General features: G+C 38.5%; 2 protein-coding genes across 5 annotated transcripts in view; one reads left to right on the plus strand and one right to left on the minus strand.

Moving 5' to 3' along the window:
* Positions 1–2,423: 2,423 nt before the first annotated feature.
* GFM1 (G elongation factor mitochondrial 1) overlaps positions 2,424–19,900 on the minus strand; it is a 35,507-nt gene continuing 18,030 nt past the window's right edge. For all 3 annotated transcript variants that reach the window (XM_087818352.1, XM_016215743.2, XM_016215742.2), the window contains 5 exons: positions 8,936–9,098; positions 7,171–7,315; positions 4,542–4,702; positions 3,735–3,788; positions 2,424–3,618 (listed from right to left, as the gene is read on the minus strand). In XM_087818352.1, coding sequence (XP_087674478.1) covers positions 3,487–3,618; positions 3,735–3,788; positions 4,542–4,702; positions 7,171–7,315; positions 8,936–9,098 — 655 coding nt within the window. In that variant the 3' untranslated portion in view covers positions 2,424–3,486. The remainder of the gene's footprint in view (positions 3,619–3,734; positions 3,789–4,541; positions 4,703–7,170; positions 7,316–8,935; positions 9,099–19,900) is intronic.
* Positions 13,871–19,884, plus strand: LXN (latexin). 2 transcript variants are annotated; one of them, XM_087818354.1, is made up of 6 exons: positions 13,871–14,098; positions 15,356–15,418; positions 16,523–16,700; positions 16,990–17,126; positions 19,220–19,282; positions 19,551–19,884. In XM_087818354.1, the coding sequence occupies exons 1-6, from the start codon at positions 13,970–13,972 to the stop codon at positions 19,647–19,649; spliced, it is 669 nt and encodes a 222-aa protein (XP_087674480.1). In that variant the 5' UTR covers positions 13,871–13,969; the 3' UTR covers positions 19,650–19,884. The 2 variants fall into 2 exon arrangements, with proteins under 2 accessions (XP_087674480.1, XP_016071231.1); XM_016215745.2 differs by lacking the exon at positions 13,871–14,098 and adding an exon at positions 14,317–14,525.

A 19,900-nucleotide genomic window follows, 5' to 3' on the forward strand; every position in this document is an offset into this window, starting at 1 on the left:
GAAACAATCATTTAAAGACAACATCAGATCTCCCACCTGTGTTATAACACAGAGAAAATACTTTTTTCTAAAATATCCATCTACAATGATTAACTCATGCCAAGACCAAAGGATAAACTCCTCTAACTGAAGTTCCCGAAACAATCTTCAAAAATGTGCCAAGAGCATCACAATGGCATGTTCAATGTCCTGCGACCTTGAATCACTCTTGTAGTGTCACCTTAGGGGCTAAAAGGGGTTCAGCTTTCCAGAGTCTCACCTCATCCTCATAAAGGTGTTTTTAATTAGTGAGGCTACACACAAGTATAACCATAATCCAATCAGGCAAGGACACTAAGGTAATCTTTAACAGATTTATCTCAGTATAATAGATCATAAAGGGGAATTCTACACATACAACATACAAACACAATTACCGAATTTATAAATTTACAAACCCCACAAAAATTAAACCTACTAAAATTTTCTCAGTATCACCATTAGAACATCTTTTCTAGCCCAAAATCTAAAATTGCTGATATTTGATTTTTACTAACACTCATTTTGTTAGTTTACAGCAGAGAAAAATTACTTCATCTGCCTTGACATAACATGAAAAACTCTAAATTCCCTAAGCCCTCTTTTCATTAAGTCTAAATTCTTCTGAATCACTGAGCCAACGACAGTCATATACAGCACCACTTTCATTCTGCCAGCCTCTTTCAGAAAAAAGACATACCCAATGGTACCAGGATTTGGTCTACATTCCATTTGATTCTACACATCGTTTTTTTCCTACCTGAATTATGAATTGTTAGAAGCTAAACAAGTTCTTTTGAAAGTCAGCTGGAAGTTTTTATATTTGCCCTTGAATGATAGTCCTTCATGACATGACTTTATTACCTCAATTTTTCTCAGCTTAGAACCTGTTCTGTGACCTTCCCTGGCTTTCAAAGCCCTATAGTTACTCAACATGCTGCCTGGCACTTATTTGAATGAATCCTCCCAATAAATTGTCTTGAATACAGTTAACTATTTCAATGATGCACTCCAGTGTTATCTGAAGACACTTTAAGCAGTATTAAAGCTATAATTCAACAATTTATAGTGTGAGCAATGCAAATAAGTGTCTTCTAAGAGATGTATTCCATCAGGTCACAATTTACTACTACCTCGTGGCTGCCTAGTTTCATCTGCATCAATTTTAAGACTCATCCATATTTCAAAAATATTAAAATAAAACTTCAGAATTGATAACATTTTTGTGATTTTACAACTAAACAATCTGAGAGCAGAAGGAAAGTAATAACAGAAAATCGATTGTCTTTTTTTAAAGGTAAAGTTATCAAACTAAGAACCACTGGCCAAAACTCTACCACCACAAAAAATAACATTAGTTATAGGACACACCTGAATCAATCTTCCATATCACATCTTAAAGGTGCAGGGAACACTGCAGTGGCCTTTAGCCTTACCTGTGTATTATAGTCACTTGGAAAACTTTTGATCTTGATCCAGAGAATCAGACTATCCAGGGGTTGACCTGGGTGTTTGTTTCAAAGCTCCCCAGGTGATTTTTAATGTGCGCCAGGGACAGGAATCAGGACGATACTGCTTGGGCTGCTACCATTCTCCAACACAAGCAATGCTGTCCTTTAAATTAGCCAACAATTATCTTCCACAACAGCAGTATTTGAAAAAATCCTCATTGATAATTCTCATTAATTTCCTTCTTGCTACAGACTGGCTGGTATGTGGTCTTTACCAACTATAACCAAACTAATGAGTTAGCAAGAAGTGTGGGTTCTGGTCCTGATCTGTCCCTATGTGATCCTATTCTAGCTACTCCGCCAGCTGGGCCTGTGCCATCACCTATGAAATGCTGGAGTGGGATCAGATAACCACGCTCTTTTCTGAAACTCTATCTTTATGACCAGAATGTTTAACAAGTTAAAAACATCAACATTTACCTATCTTAGTTCTAGCTTTCCAGTTTTTCTGACTGCTAGCAATAGCCAGAGGAACTGTGCTGAATTTCACGAAAGCATTTCTTCCTCAGGGACAATATTCTAAGTGACTTTGAAGAGCACGAGGGGCTGATGAAATGCCAATGCAACAGCATTTTTCAGGCTTGATGGGGTAGTAGCAACGGACATGTTTGTGGAAAAATGCACTTGAGATGAATAATCAATTTAAATTATCAACTGAAAACAGAACGAGCTGCATGGTCTTGGACATGGGATTTACCTTCTCTGTACTTTTGCTGCTTCTATTACAAAGTGGATATAATAGTACCTACTTTCACAGGGGAGAGAAAAGTAAATTAGATAATGCGTTTAAAGCATTTAGCAAATGCCTTGAAAACGTGCTCAATACTTTTTAAAGATCTTTTTTCTAGAAACCTTAAATTATAAAGCCCAATCTATAAATCAAGAAAAACAAAAGAATTTGGAAGTTATTTTATTTCTATTACTCACCAAGGGAAAGATTTTGGATATGTCTATCGCATCAGATGATTTCTGGGCAAAGTGATGCTGAACAATATGGTAGACCTGCCAGGGAAGTCCAACTTATTCCAAAAACAAAAGCTTAATATTTGTTCTTTCACAATCTCAATGAATACAATATGATAAATTCCAGCAGACTCAAATTCAACAAGCATTTAGGAGATGAATGAAACTAACTAGGAGGAACTCTGAAAATTATATTTTATTCAGAGCTGCAGAAACCTTCAGGTGAACATAAATGAGAATTGCATATACAGGGTCTGTTTTTTAACCTCATAGGTCCACTGGAAAGTAACATCGATACTCTTGAAAGATGATAGCTTCAAATTTGCAGAACCCACAAATTAAAGCAATCAGCTCTACATAAAATATCTAGAAATTTAGCTGGCATTTTAATATCCCAATAAAGAAACTGAAAACATTCTCTATCAAGGTCATGTGGAATCTACTCTTAAAACAAAAAAGCCTGTCATGATATGTGCAATTCAATTTCAAGTATTTAGTAAAACAATAATTTAAAAAAATTTAAAAAAATAAAAGTATGAGACATATAGACAACAAACAGATAAATATTACAAAACAAATTATCTGATTAACAGATTGTTGAGAAAAACCATTCATTGTTAAGACTAGATGGAAGGTATATGACTGTTCTTTGTCCTGTTCTTTCAGTTTTTTGTTAAAAATTCTTATGATAAAAATTTGGAAAGGAAAGTTACATACATTCTTAGCCTAGAAGTGTAACTGATATATCTTCTCCCCCTTAAAATAAATATTAATTTCAGTAATAATCATATTTTGAGGTTTTTCAGTGAACTAAAAACCACTCAATAAAGTTGAGATATACAGAGAATTAAGTTTGATATGATAGGAGCTCCTGAATATAATAGAAAGGGCTTCTAAAACTCCTTGTTTCTGCCTGAATTCATTCTACTGGAAGCCATTAAAATATCTAAACCCTGCAGATTCAGTAAAAGTTAGTCAATGTAAGTGAGGAAAGTTAGTTCTTGGCTTTTCCTTTTTTTACAGGAAGTTGACCTGTAGCTTCCAAATACTTATTAATGAGTTCCTCTTGGGTGGATGGCGAACATGGCTGATATCTGCAGTACTCCATTGTGTACTCTCCCTTCCCCTGGGAGTTAAAAAACATAGCAGAGATTAAAAAAAACTTTTTATAATAATCAGGTAAAGTCATGCAAAGACAAGGTTTTACAAGGGGACTAAAGTAAAATGTAAACACTTGCTTACCTCAGTGCATGACCTAAGCTCAGTGGCATAACCAAACATATCATTTAGAGGGACCTGGAAACAAACACAGTAGATAGTTTACCATTACTTCTTGAAAATATTTGAGAAAAACACAGAGAGGCTTAGCCATTTAATTCCTTTAGACTTAGATTTCTACTAACAACTCTTGGTTTAAAAGAACTAAAAGCCAAAGAGAAACATTTTTGTTTTACTGCAAGTAGAAATCCTACTTGAACATAATTTCATTTGATACTCACAACTAGAAACCAAATGCTTCAGTTTCACAGATTGGCCATCGCTGACAGCCTTCCCTCATCACCCCCACTCCACTCTGCCCAGCTCGGCATTCAGAAGTGTTTCTTCTGTGAAACTGTTCATACAACTTTCCTTGAGACACTTCAATGACATGCTGATAGCAGTGTCTCCTAGGAAGCCTTATGGAATGTGATAAATTACTTTCTCCCATGACATTTAAGAAAAGAAATTAAGTATTATCCCAATAAATGATAACATAAAGCAGCCATGCAAAGAAAGCTATGAGAAAGAAAGATAACTAAGTATCTAAGAAAATGACATATTCACATAAGGTCTACATGAAATGAATCTTATTCTTAGCTTTCACACTTAAGAGTTGCTCTAACAGCAAATTATAGAAATTGCCACATATAATATAAAAGCCACAAATTCAACACTCAAATAGCCAGGGAAATGTGTCAATTCACTCTACAATCTCCCAAAACAAAAGCTAACTCTAATTTCCTGCTGTGGTTAATAAAAGCAAGACTGGCAGTGACCAACAGTACTTACATCTGCATACAGTGTAAAATAGTCCTCGATTCCATCTTGTCCGGTGATTACCCCATGGCGCCGGTTAATTCCTGCAATCACTGGTCCCTGAAATTCATTCGGGGCCATAACTTCCACAGACATAATGGGTTCAAGAATACATACTGTTGCATTTGCCAAGGCTGGATTTAAAAAAAAAAAAAATTAGTTTATTAATCTTGAAGCAAACTGGAACACTTTTTTATCAAGATGTACAAAAGGGGGATAGAAGGTGCTCTCCCAAAGGGTTCGATGAGGTTAAATGATGAGGTTTAAAATACTTAACCTGGACTCATTTTTCTGGTATCAGTAACAGTCACTCTTCTAAATGGAAATTTCAATAAAACAAAACCAAGTTTTAGTATTAGTATTTTCTTTCCTCTTTTTTTAAAAAAATGCTCTTATTGATTTCAGAGAGGAAGGGAGGGGGGAGGGGAGAGAGAGAGAGACAGAAACATCAATGATGAGAGTCACTGCTCAGCTGCCTGCTGCACGCCCCCTGCAGGGGAGCGAGCGGGCAACCTGGTGTGTGCCCTGAACGGGAATCGAACCGTGACCATCCTGGTTCATAGGTCCACGCTCAACCACCGAGCCACGCCGGCCAGACTAGTACTAGCATTATCAGTACCGTATTTTTATCCTTAAAAATCATTAAGCTGCAGAGGATAATATAAAAGGGGTCTTAAAACCACATCTGATTAAATCCTTTACTATTTAAATTATGGAGCTGAGAGTACGTATTCTCTCTTCTGGAAGCCTTCAGAAGTAAAGACACTAACTGCTGAGTCTCGGACCAAGGAAAGCCAATTCTTCCTTGTTGGTCCCTGGCAGAGTTATTTTAACTATAGGAAACAACTTCTACCACAGGTGGGAGAGCGGAGGAAGGCACCATCCACATATTTGGAGACAATAACCAAGTCATGTCTGAGATCTGTCTTTCCTTTTCTCGGCCGAACAATTTCAACATCTAATTGAGAATTAGGAAGACCAAGTTTCTAGTTTCTACTCTGCCTCTAATAAGTTATATGTCTTTTGGAAAATACAAGATTGTCCACGTTTCAAGTTTCTTCACTTAAAAACGAAAGACAGCCCTGGCCAGTGTGGCTCAGCTGGCTGGAGCATCATCCCGCACGCCAAAAGGTCATGGGTTTGATTCTGGTTCAGGGCACATACCTAGGTTGACGTTTTGGTCCCCAGTCAGGGTTCCTACGAGAGGCAGCCGATTGATGTCTCTCTCCTTCTCTTTCCCTTCCTCTCTCTAAAATCAATAAACGTATTTCGAGTGAGGAATAAAAAAAAAAAATTAAAGACATTGGACTGGATACTAACGGCTATTTAAGCAGTAAAACCCAGTGTTATATCCATTGGGTTTATTTTTTATCCCACTTAACACATAGTTTTATTAATATTCTTCACATTCTTACATTATATCTCAATCAGCATTTGTCACAGTAAGAAGTGTGGTGGTCATGTATTAAGTGGGCTGCTGAACACACTGAGTGAGGTGGTGGTCAAGGGCCAGGACTCTGGCCTGGGTGTAACTCTCAGCTCCAACACTGACTAGCATGTAACCTTGAGCCACTCAATTAACTATTCTGAGTCCTTATTTTCTCAGCTGTAAGGTCACTGTGAAGATAAGACAGGTATGAGTAACCTTTTCCACTCATTGCCCCCCCCCCCCCCGGCTGATCACATATGCAAACAGACCAAAAACAATATAAAGTCCAAAATTCATACGGAATCAATAAAACCCTGATTCACAGAATGCTTAGAAAATGTGTGGATTAATCTAATTTTCTACTGTCCATTCTGAAATGAAATGCTTAAAACATTTCTGACATGTTTTGTGAATCATGACATAATTCTCCTAAAGACACCTACAGACATCACTAAAGATACTTACAAATTATCACATAACGGATGGAAGGGATACAAGGAGAATGAGCTTTCAGGCTTCAGGACACAACTTTGAAGTTCCTTTGTTAAATAACCCTGATGGCAAACCCTGTGTTGTCATTTGCTTTTCTCTCTTAAAAGCAATGAATCAGATATATTTGCAATTGCTTAGGGCTCTGTTTCATAAAGGTTTTAATATACATATTATTCTCTGTGAGAAAGGCTGGCAATTTTAGCAGTTTAGCAAGAAGTCTGCACTGTGAATAAGGGTTACTGAATTCTTTCAAAATACTTAAATACTTTGCCATCCTCAAAATGCCTAAAAGCCTTCAATGTCCTACATGAAAGTTATTTATAAACGTATGGATTTCCTGACAGCTGAATAAACTACAAAAAAATAGCATGGCTGCAGTTAATGTGTCTTTAAAATATTTCTTAGAATTCTGAGTATTTCTGTGTTTTCTATTAAAACAGAACTTACAGATTATTTATGACTTTAAATATATAAAAATTAACAGATGATGTAGGAGAACAGGGTAGGCTTTTAATTCTGCAAGGAAGAGAACACAGTAACCTACCCTCACTTCAATTCTGTAATTATTTGCCCAGGACTAGCTGTGTTCCCTGGTGTGCCACCCAGTGCTCTGGGAAGGGAAGACCAAAACAGCACAGCGAGAACAGTCCGTGAGGCAGCCAGTGGTAGGACGCCGCATACCTTGCTTTACAGCTCCTTCTCCTGCGCGGATGAACGAGATTTCGTTGGAATCAACCATGTGATGCGCTCCATCTTGCAGGACAAACCGGAGCCCAGAGAGCTTGTGACCAGACAGAGGGCCCTTCTCGCAGGCATCCAAAAACCCCTGTTAATGAACAACACCACTTCTGGAGTAAGTGGATTTCACTTGCAGGTGCATTACCAAGAACCCCCCAACACGTCAGCACTCAGAAGTTTAACATTTTTATGTATGCTATATTTCACTTCTCAAAAAAGAAGTTTAAAAAAGTTGAACAGCTTTACTATTTAATTATTGTGGCATCTAGATGAATAATCCCTTGGAAAAGCATATTAGTTAAAGGTGTGAGCTGGTTCAAAAGTGATTCTGAGAATGGTAACAATCACTTTCTCAAAACCTCATCTTCGGGAATTACATAACCCACTACAGAGACAGCACGATCTTAATTTCACCAGGAGGAAACAGGAAAGGCAAATCAAAGGAACTCCCTAAAAGAAAACACCAAAATTGGCATTGATTCAGCAGCCGGGTCTTGAGCGCCTACTATATACCTGTCACTGCTTTCCCTCACTGGCAGATCACTACATCCAGCTTTAGTGTTACACACTAAATTTTAGTCCGAAGAACTAAAATTAAAAGGTAATTTTCCCAAATGCATTTCTTCTTTTAAAAAAAATAGCTTCATTAAAGTATGATATACAATGAACGATACATATTTAAAGAGTACAATTTGGTAAGTTCACAAGTCTTTTCATTCAATCACTTAACATATATTTGTAGAGCTCCTACAATTCAAGTTAGTTTTTCTTGCAAAATAATCACATGACTGCACATACACTAAAATATCTGATATTTAGAAACTGTAAACTCTGTATGCTAAAAAAAAAATCTAAGTTCTCATTCAGCTACATTAATCCTGGAGAAAAGAAGATAATTTAAAAGTGTGTGAATGACAAAAGACTGTCTTGAAATGAAGTATAATGAGTAAAATACACCGATCACAAAAAATGCTATCACTACTGAAACCAAAATAATAATCTGTTAATAAAGATACGTAAGTTAAAAGGTTAAAAAAACAACTCAATCTGTAAGAATAGACAGTTACTAAAGTTTACAACAGTCTTAAAACCAGTGACCTAGAAAGCAAACAAAATACTAACCACTTTGTGCAAAGCACTTCGCAATTCCCAAAGAAATGTCACAGTCTTATCTGATCCTCAGTTTTGTGAGGGGTTTAAATTTAAAAATTTTAGACTCACTTTACAGATAAAGAAGCTGGCTCTGAACACTGTGATTTACCAAAGAGCACAGTAACCAGTAGCAGATTTGACAGCAGCACCCAGGTGTTGAGAATCTAAATGAATGACCGTTCTACTACAAAAGTCACCTAAAACCTTCATAAATCCTTAATAACTACTATAAATTTCAATTGCTGATTACAGTCAATGGAGTAGTTTCAATTTATCAAGAGAAAGAAATAACTTGATCAACTTACCAAGAGAAATAACCATGATTAAGAAACAGAATGATTTCCCTTCATTGTCATACAATATACTTACAGCGCTTGAACTTAACGAATTAAAGATTCTAAATCAGACGGAAAGCTTAACAACTAGATCAAGAAGCAGTACTATAACTGAAATGAACCATGGAAGACAATGTGATAGAAATATGACTGGATACCTAATACAATATTTTTGATTTTTTAAAATGCAGGAAAAGTTTTATGTTGTTGTTGTTGTTTACCTTTTCTACAGCAGGCACAAATTGCTTTGGAACATTTGACCCAAATGTTTCATCTGAAAACTCCAACTTAGTGTAGTTTTCTGGGTCCATAGGCTCCAGGACACCTATCACTTTTCCAAACTGCCCTGCACCACCTGATTGCTTTTTATGTGTAAACTCAAACCTATAAGAGATTTAGGAGGAAAAAAAAAATAACATAGCATTATGTAATTACCAAAATGAAATCACTCCTACTAATTTAAATGAAAAAACCACATTTCATTATTTTCACATTTTTCTTTCAATATGATGGCCTTGCTATAAAATTTTATTGTAGACCTTATTTAAAAAGGAATCCTCACCCAGCCAGCATGGCTCAGTGGTTGAACATCAGCCTATGAACCAGAAAGTCACAGTTCAAGGCACATGCCCAGGTTGGCAGCTAGATCCCCAGTAAGGGGAGTGCAGGAGGCAGCCCATCAATGAATCTCTCTCATCACTGATGTTTCTTTCTCCCTCTCTCCCTCTCCCTTCCTCTCTCTGAAATCAGTAAAAACATATTAGAAAAAAATAAAAATAAAACTACAAAGGAATCCTCTCCTTTTTCTGTTCTTAAGAGGTTGAGGAGGGCGGGTATACCACCAAAATAATCCATGGCCTTAATTCTGCCAATTCTAAATTTATTTCCCAAGTAGAAAAGTAAAAGTAATTAAAATAAGCCAGCCTAAGGTTCTTGTTCTAGTAACCTACATTCTGAAGACCTTACCCATTTCTTTGGAATGGCCTCCCTTTCCTAGGAGAGTGTTCTCTTCTTAAATCTCTACAACCAAGGACGGTTATTTGAAAATGGGAGCTCTGCAGTTAACTTTTTCAGATAGGTCCTATTTGATATTACTACTTCCACATTATGGACTGATGCAATACAAGAAAAGGGAGTTTCAGGTGGAATAATTAACATCCAAAAATGATTAATGGCAAAATGATAATAACTAAACATAAGTCATTTCAACAGACAAGTATATAGACACAGGTCAGTGTTTACTTCAAACCACTAATGTCAACATAAATAGAACAGAGTAAGCATTTTATATACACATTAAGCATATGTACACACAGGCTATTATTTCATTTAAAAAACTTCGTGATTATCTACTGTTTGCAAGGCATTTCTTTCTTTAAAATGAAAACTTCTTCAAGACCATCAGTTGGAAGAGATCAGCTCCTTTCAAAATTGTCTGCAGATAAGTGGACATTAATGAGCATGTGTCCCTGCACACATATCTTTGAATGGTTTGGAAGACGCAAATATCAATTTTGGTAGGAGATACTAGCTTGGAATAAGCAGATTTCGTAAAGAGCCTAAGTTTGAATGTGCCTGATGAAATGCCCTTAAATAATATTCAAGTGGTCAAGAGCTTCAAGATGGGATGGGAAAAACAAAATGCTGGAAGGTTAATTTTCTGGGAGGGATGAAAACTGCCATCAGAATGAAGAGAAGAAAAGCAGAAGAGAAACAACTGCCAAGTCACCACAGAATTACTGAAGGGATTCCAAAACTGTGGTCCACTGACATATGCCTGGGTATGCATGAGTTGTTGATTTTAAATGTTCTTTTCAATTTGATAATAATATAACATCTACACAACATACTCTAGATGTACGTTGTCATATGGTAATCAGTAACCACTGATACTTATATTTAAATTAATTAAAATTAAATGAAATTTAAAATTTAGTTCCTTGGATGCACTAGTCACATTTCAGGTGGTCAACAGCCACATGTGGAGAATGGCTACTGTACAGGGCAGCACAGAGAACATTTCCATCACTGCTCAAGCTCTACTGGGCATAACTGCTCTGGGTGAGCCACTCACAAACAAGCCATCCTGCTGCTTCGGGCATCACGTCTGAGTCTATAATCAAGTGCCAGATAATAAAACACTTATGTGCCAGGTTTGTACCAAGCGCTTTTTATGGATAGTCTTACTTGTTCTATACTGCAAATTGATGAAGTAGGTACTATTTTTATCACCATTTTACAAATGAGAAACTTAAGGGTCACAGAAGGTAAGTAACTTGCCAAATGTGATATAGCTATCACATGGCAGAGCCAGGATTTGCACAAAAACCAATGCTCTTAATCAAACATTTTTGTAGAAGGCTAATAAGAAAAGAATATAAACTGATTTGATCTGCAAATGATGCATTCACTTCAAAAGCCATTAGAGGGTGCTGCACCAACAGGTTTTACAAGAGTTTAAGTAGAGAAGAGGTAGAAGACTATAAGCATGCTGAAGGTAAAAGAATCCATGCCCCTGTGCTCAGATCACTGACATGCTGTGAAAGGCAATTTAGTTTTGGCAAAATATCATTTCTCACATTAAAATTAATGTTATTTAGAACTGTGCTGGTTTTATTATCTTTTACAGATTCATTTTGACTTTATAGTTGGACCAAAGTTGCAAGCCATAGGCATTTTTACTTACTTTTATGTTTATACAATTATATAAAATCATAATTTGATTTATCTGATCCCAGAGACCAATAATAACTTTGTTACTTTCAAGATAATCTATACATTATTTGAGGATAATGATCTCTTGACGAACCATTCATGAAGCTTCAGTAAGATTTCAGGGACTCAAATATAGGAATTATATAAGGAGATTCTCTTAACATAGTATTTTTTAAAATGTTTTTATTGATTTTAGAGAGAGAGGGAGGGAGAGGGGGAGAGACAGACATCAGTGAGAGAAAGAAACACCGAATGGCTGCTTCCTGCATACCCACCAGAGATCGAGCCTGGAACCCAGGCATGTGCCCTGACCAGGAATGGAACCGGTGACCTCTTGGTGCACAGGACAACGCTCAACCAACTGAGCCACACCAGTCAGGGTAGCAGTTAATTTTTTTAATGTAATAATTATATTTTTAAAAGAACCTAAATTGATGTGTACTTTTAATAAATGCCTTTTACATCACAACCTATATTATTAACCTTGATCTACAGAGATGGCAATTGTATTCATAAAACTTCCAAATGGTGACGTTATCTAGGAAGTGCACATATTGTACTTTTAACAACTCTGGTAATAACAGTGTTAACTAGCTATTTGTGAAACTTTAAAATTCATTATCAGCAAAAAGCTCTTTCTGTGTGATCAGAAGGTGATAACCATTCTTTCCTGGACACTGTCAAAGAAGCACACAATTCAAACAATTCAAACAATTCACACACACACACCCACACACACACACCCACACCCACACCCCCCCCCCCTCAAGAGGTTGGCTGATAAATGAATGACTCACACCCCTCCTCCCCCTCAAAAGAAAAACCACCTTAAATTTTTTAGAAAAAGCCTCAAGGATAAACTAACCTCTTCATTCTCTAGTTATGAAGGATGGGAACTGCCTCACCCTTACTATCCTCTGTAACTAGAAGGGATGGGAACTGCCTCACTCTTACTATCCTCTGTAACTAGAAGGATGGGAACTGCCTCACTCTTACTATCCTCTGTAACTAGAAGGGATGGGAACTGCCTCACCCTTACTATCCTCTGTAACTAGAAGGATGGGAACTGCCTCACTCTTACTATCCTCTGTAACTAGAAGGGATGGGAACTGCCTCACTCTTACTATCCTCTGTAACTAGAAGGATGGGAACTGCCTCACTCTTACTATCCTCTGTAACTAGAAGGGATGGGAACTGCCTTACTCTTACTATCCTCTGTAACTAGAAGGATGGGAACTGCCTCACTCTTACTATCCTCTGTAACTAGAAGGGATGGGAACTGCCTCACCTTTACTATCCTCTGTAACTAGAAGGGATGGGAAATCCACTTACTCCAAAGAAAGACTATAAATAAACTGAAGAGTATTTGAGGAAGACAACACACCCCAAATACATTTTTTACGTATCGCCACAACCTATGTCTAGAAAAAACAAAACAACCTTCAAAAATCCATTTTGAAAAAGAGAGCAAAAGAATCTTCATTTGGTCAACAAGCGACAGTGAAGGTTTGACCATACATCTGATGAAAAGTAACCTTAGCTCCCTGGTCTAGAGAAAATCCAAATAGACTAAACTATAGCTGCTTTGAAGGTAATGAAGAAATCTAGGTTGAAAATGCACTGCCTACTAAAAGTTTGGGCCTGCTTAAATAAATTTAAGCAGCTTTAAAAGCCCGTGCTTTGGTTAGAAGCTACTTGGATGTTCTGGCTCCGGATAAGTTGTCCTTAAGTGTGCTTTAATCCTTAGGTACATTCTCAAAGCGATAGCGCATCGTGTTATACCAAAACCTCATCTTTCCGAGCGAAGGGAGACAGGGGTGCAGGTGCATTTTTTTTTATTTCTCCTGATCCAAATTACATAATCCTCCAAACTAATGCTACAGCTTGCAGTCGCTCACACCCCGATTCGGGCAGAACCGGCCGGCCCCCCAGAAAGCTGGGGAGGAGCACGCCCGCCCCTGGACGCCCGGCGGCGGGGTAAGCAGGGATCTGCTCCCGCGCCCCTCGGCGCCGTCCTGCGGCTCCGGCTCCGGGTGGGTTCTCGGGCAGCTGGGCTCCCGCCCGCGAGCGGGGAGGAACGGGAGGCTCCACACGGGCAAAGGTCGGAAAACCCCTCCCGCCCTCCGGGAAGACTAACAAAAGGACGGAGCCTCGGCCAGCCCAGCCCACCGGCCCCTCCCGCCGCGCCCCACAGCCGGGAAACCGTTCCAGTAGCAGCGCGGGCGCGCCCGGAACCCCGCCCGGAACCCCGGCAGGCGGCGCAGCTCCCGAACCGGAAGGAGGGGAGAGGGGAGGAGGGGAGGGGACGGAGGGGGGAGCGGGCAGGAGCGGGGAGGGGGAGGAGGGGGGAGGGGGAGGGGAGGAGGGAGGGGAGGCCGCCGGGAGGAAGCGGGCGGGAGGAGCGGCCCCGCCCACGCCCAGCGCCCGCAGACCTCCCGCCTCTCGCGGCGCCGCAGGCTGGAAGGCGGCGCACCGCACCCGCACCGCACTCGCACGCGCGCGCCAGCAAGCCCACCGAGCTCTCCCAGCCGCCGGCGAGAATGGAAATCCCACCGACCCACTACCCCGCGTCCCGGGCGGCGGCGGTGGTGGAGAACTGCATCAACTACCAGCAGGGGACCCCCAACAAGGTGTTCCTGGTGCAGGCGGTCCAGCAGGCCAGCATGGAGGTGAGTCCCGCGCCCCCTCGCCCCGGGGCCCACGAGCCCCCGCCCCGCCCCCGTTCTGGGGTGGCCGCGGGGTGGGGACCCCAGAGGTTAGCCCTTCTGGGGAACAGTCTGCCCTCCAGCCTCTGGGGGAGCCGGGCCTGTTTGTTTTCAAGGGAAGGCAGAGAGACACGGTAGTTTCTAGCGGCGCTATTACAGGGAAATGGGGAATGTTCGCGTGACTGACAGCATTCCCCTTCTCCCAGTGAAACCTGTAGGAACCATTCAAAAGGACCTTAAACCCTGTAACATTTCTCATCTACTACTCCACAATCTGGACCAACAAAAGCTCCCAGCTTGCAAACGATTCTTCATTTGAAGACCAATCCTTATTAGACCCTTTGAACAAAACGATGGGGGAAACAAAAGGCAAGAGAAAATGACAGCCAGGGTCAGTGTGATCTGAAGCTTCGCTTTAACCACCCAAAACACTAGTACAACCAACTGCCATAAATGATGTGCTTGCTCCCTCTGGCTAAAGGGTTAAATGCTTACGACCTCAGCAATCACTAAGTTTATTTCTATTTTGCGAAAATCTAATGGGTTTGAGATTGTTCATTATTTATCTGACATTAGTTTAACTGCTAACAGTCTTTAAGAGCCGACAGGGAGGAGATGTTAACTGCACGAGGTAACCTAATTAGGTATAAATGCCCCGCTGTATCTTGATACAGTAGTGAAATACCTAAACATTTGTCTTACTGTTATAAAATTTGCTAAAGTAGCATTTTTCAGGCCTAGTAGTATACAGGTAAAAACAGTACTTAATATGTCTAGTCACTTTGCAGTAATCTGCCTCAAAATGGAATTCACCTTCATTGAACACTATTTGGAGGGTATACAGGACTTTATGAAAAATCTTTTCAATGATGTATCCTGTTTGTCATCTTTAGAATTAAAAGTTGTTTCAAAATTTCTTGTATAGAGAATTTAGAATCACATATCCAGAGGCTGAAGTCCTCTGACTGAAGGGAACTGGAACCCATTTTACCTGTAAATGCTTTGACCCCACTCTTCTTCTCATCCAAAATAAACTGGATGGAGGTGCTGCTGAATTAGATGCTACAGACACAGCAAATGCTTCTAAGGCCTAAGGCTCTCATTGTTTACCCCCACCAGCCACCCACCCGCCCGCCGCCCAACCAAATGAGAACGGGTTCTTTTAACAATGCAGAGAGCTGAGTTATTGTTTAATAACTCACCACGTTTTCTTAATTTTAGGATATTCCAGGAAGAGGACATAAGTATTGCCTTAAGTTTTCTGTGGAAGAAATTATCCAGAAAGTAAGTGAAATATCCTTTTTATTAAATAAAATTTAACTCTAAATATTCCAGATCACCTTTGCTGATCAAACCATAGGATTAATTTGTATTTTTGTAAGTTGTTGTGAAACCCTACCTTGAAAAAAATGACCATACAAGGGTCAGTTTTTACTCTTTTTGTGTATTCTGAGGTACATGAAGTATTTCTATTGAGCTTTTAAAAAAAGACTCTATATGCTTCAGTTCAAATAAATTCCCTTTAAAAATGTTATGTACTCATAGGGCAGTCTGAACTCATGCCTATTAACAAGTGAAATAAATTATAAATTACTCTCCAATCATCATCACTTTGTCTTTTTCTCATTCTGCATTTGATTTTTTTTTTTTTTAAAGAAAGCAAGTGTTTTTAGATATTTATGAGCAACAGAATGGCCAACTGATACCATCATGTTCAGATGAGAATCTTTCAGTAATGGGAAAGGGAAATTTTTATATACTTGTCAAATTATTAATGAGACAAACTTAAAAGGAAGGAATTCCAATTTGTACCGTAACCATCTTGAAATTTAAAAAAAGCTTGCCCTTTTATTGAGCCTAATTCAGAAGAGATACAAGCTAACATAAGGAGACTCATTAAAAGGGATCTCAGCTGCTAGACAACCATCTTTACAAAGCAGAACTAATGTTACAATCTTCTCATTTTTGCATCTAAATACAGATTGCTGTATCTGAGTTTGAGAAAATTACTGTTATTTCTGAAGGAGAGAGTTAAGAGTAATGGAAAGAATTAAAAAGTAACCAGAGTTTCCAGTTGGGATATAAAGTCAGACTAAAATCTGGCCTTGAAAACAGACACCCTATTAAGTCTGAAATATATTCCAAGTTTTAAGATGAATTTAAAAGATTATGAGACCACCCTAAGTTATAAAATAAGTTATCTATTTTAGATACATCTAAGAAAATCACTAGGCCTCCCCCAGTTAGATTATCTCTGGAGGAGGCACTCTGAAATCAAATCTGAAACATCATCATTAGGGGCCAAAGCTTCAAATGTTATATCTCAGAGAGCAATAGTAATGGGTGGCCATCTACGTGTAAAGATCCTTTGCAAAATGTCTCAAACAGCAAGTGACAGTGAACTGCACAGCTGAAGTACTTTACCCTCCAATGGGACAAGATACTGCACCAGAAGTCAACTTCACATTTGAAGGAGAAATTGGAAAGAACCCAGACGAAGAAGATAACACGTTTTATCAAAAACTCAAGTCCATGAAGGAGCCACTAGAAGCACAGAATATTCCAGGTATATAAGTACTGCATGGAAAAATACTTTTTCAACTTTAAGATCAATATCAATTATCTATGCTCAAAATTGTTAGATGTTAACATTATGTTGGAAACATACTGGCTTTTGCAAAAATATCTACTACCAATCTAATTCAACAACAAAATCTCTTGAGACTTTATATCCATGGCTTAATTATTTTCTGCACATATTTGAAGGAAACTAAGACATGACTTAGAATTTAGGTTTTGTAATGGTTAATACTGTATATATAAAGTAATTCCATTTATCATGTTTCCTTCACCAGACAGTTTTGGAAACGTATCTCCAGCAATGAAGCCAGTTCGACATTTAGCCTGGGTTGCCTGTGGTTATATAATATGGCAGAATTCTACTGAAAACACATGGTATAAAATGGTAAAAATTCAAACTGTCAAGCAAGTGGTAAGTAATGTCTATAAAATACACTCTTAATAGGGTTAATGTTTACTCAAAGTGTTATGATTAGTAATTTTGTATTTAAAATAGTGTACCCAGTATTTTGAAGGAGGGGTTGGTTACAATCAACGCCAGAGGAAGTAAAGCTGCAGTTTTGAGAGAGTGAAGTCTTAAGTTATAAGTCATTTGGCATTTAGTTTTTGTGCTCAGCTTAATGCAGACTATTTCCTTTGGCAACCTAAGTTTTGTGTACAAATTACTATAGTCATGCAATACTGAAACTACCTCTGCTTTTTTCCTCTACTGAAAAGGTAGTGCCAGAGCTACTTAGAAACATGGCTGCCACCTTCTCCCCAGGGATCATCCAGAACAAAAATACTAGCACCTCAGGCTTTGTGGCCCTTGCTGTATATGCTTATCTTTTATAACCCACTGAGTCATAATTTACAGCCTCATATCCTAAGTCTGATATGACTATTCTGACCTGCCTCTCTCTAGACCTTGAACATATAAAAATATATTCTCTGATTTTAGCTTTAAGGCGTTAAGAAGAAAACAACTGTGTCAACTAGTGGTATCTAATGGAAAAGAAGGAAGACAGTGTGCAAAGAAACCACCGCAACAGTTTTAGCTCCATAAAAGACTTCCCAGCTGGCTTGTTACAGCTGGATGACTGCAGGCAGCACTTGGAGCACCTTTACTCCAAAGGCTTTTTGCAGCCAGTTAGTAGATACCTATAGGCGCTGGAGGGCAGGATACCCAATTACAATACTCACGAGTGTGGTGTCAAATACCTAACATAAACATTAAAACAACATTTTAAGAAATAGTGCCTTTTTCTAATGCATTTTTGTAGACATCAATCCTGATTACCATTCCTATAGGGGCACTGAGGCCTCAAATAATTGAGTAACCGATGCAGGTTTGATTCCTGGTCAGGGCACATATCTAGGTCACGGGTTTGATCCCCACTTGGGGCCTGTACAGCGAGGCAACCGATTGATGTTCCTCCCTCTCCCTTCTGTCTCTAAAAATCAATAAACACATATCCTCAGGTGAGGATTCAAAACAAAACAAAACTGAAAATAGTAAAATGTAGTGAATGTAGTAATCTGATTTTGAAATTAGAGCTTTGATCTCTACTTATTGCTTTGTGCATAGGAAGTATTTATACCACCAGCAACACAAACATTGCATCCACATAGTTTAGAACCACAATCAATAGTCTGGGCTCTTTAAGGCTTATATAATCAATGTACTGAATAAGTCCTGGACTCCAAGGGGCAGTACAAGCACCTGTGACTCCTTTGGTTAGTAGTGATTCTAAATGTGTCCCCAGTGTCATGATTTTTCAAGCCATGTTTTATTAGCAAAGTGTGCACAAAGACAGGGATAGTGGTTTTATGAAAGAAAACGCTTATAACCCTTCACCAAATTGTAGTTTTAAAGCGTTAATGCAAATCTCAAAAGAAGGGTTTAACCACTGCTTCAGGCTATATATATATCTTTACCTATTAAGATTCAACATGTAAGAAACCTTACTACTGACTTTTACCTTACCTTTTAAAGGACATTCTTTGTTGATACAGTTAAAGAAAGGATTACTTCAAGATAACCTGTGACTTAGCTATGTGCCCTGACTGGGAATCAAACCGGCAACCTTTTGGTGTACAGGAATACTTGCCAACCAACTGAACCACCCGTCGAGGGCTATTTTCAGTTTTTTAAAGAGAAGTTCTATTATAAAATTTATTTCCTTTAATATTTTCCCTTAAATTATGCTTTTCTCAACAATGTAAGCATTAAGGAATTTTAAATGACAAACTATAGACTAATACTCTTAAGTAGCTATCACAGCTTAGAAACTGAAAACAGAAAGGGAAATGATTTTTAGAGTAACAAATGAAAATTCCTAATTTTTAAATTGTAATTTGAAAAAATTATAAGAGAAAGCTTTTTTGTCAGGCTAAATAAATTCTGACATTGTTTTTATTTTTACTGAAGTATTATAATCATCTACTAATGAAAACTGATTTTTAAAATTAAAATATCATTTTCCCAATGATATTGTTTACACATCAGGCTTTTATTTATTATAGCAAAGAAATGACGACTTCATTGAGCTAGACTACACCATTCTACTTCATGACATTGCATCTCAGGTAAAGTACCATTTACCTTTATTTGATGCCACTTTGAAAACTGAGACTTGTTTTATAGCCACAGTATGCGTTATTAATTTTGACTCTAAATCAGAATTCATGTAAATTTAAATAGGCTCCAGGTGGAAGTATATTATACTTGCAGCAGTTTAATTTGTTTTGTGCTAGTCTTTATGAGGACTATTTTGTCTCTAAGAAAATATAAACCCAGCTGTTTTCTCCAGTGTTTTCTGAATTTTATCCTAGCGTTAGTTTCCTTTACTTGCAGGAGATTATTCCTTGGCAAATGCAAGTCCTCTGGCATCCACAGTATGGTACTAAAGTAAAACATAATAGCCGTCTGCCGAAGGAAGCACAGCTGGACTAAACGAAGACCCCAACACTGGATGGAGCGTCCATATGCTTATTAACGACGTGTATGTCAGCCTTCGCTGATACCTAGCTGAAGGGGCCAAACACACCCCCGAATGCCACTTTGTATAAATGTCTTGATTACGGCACAGAACTGTATCACTTCCATAATAAAGAGTGTCATGATGTAAAAGTGTATTAACAACAGTAACAGTGCTCTGTATATCCCATAATAAAAAGCTTCAACTCCAGCGTCATAGCAAATTC

The sequence above is a fragment of the Miniopterus natalensis genome, chromosome 6 (genome assembly GCF_054644295.1).
Source record: "Miniopterus natalensis isolate mMinNat1 chromosome 6, mMinNat1.hap1, whole genome shotgun sequence".
Classification (NCBI taxonomy): Eukaryota; Metazoa; Chordata; class Mammalia; order Chiroptera; family Miniopteridae; genus Miniopterus; species Miniopterus natalensis.

Coding starts and splice junctions, on each gene's coding strand:
- LXN (XM_087818354.1), top strand. CDS start 13,970: ATGGAAATCCCACCGACCCACTACCCCGCGTCCCGGGCGGCGGCGGTG. Junction 15,419..16,522: donor TGGAAGAAATTATCCAGAAA/GTAAGTGAAATA, acceptor TGTCTCAAACAG/CAAGTGACAGTGAACTGCAC. Junction 19,283..19,550: donor TTCATGACATTGCATCTCAG/GTAAAGTACCAT, acceptor CTTTACTTGCAG/GAGATTATTCCTTGGCAAAT.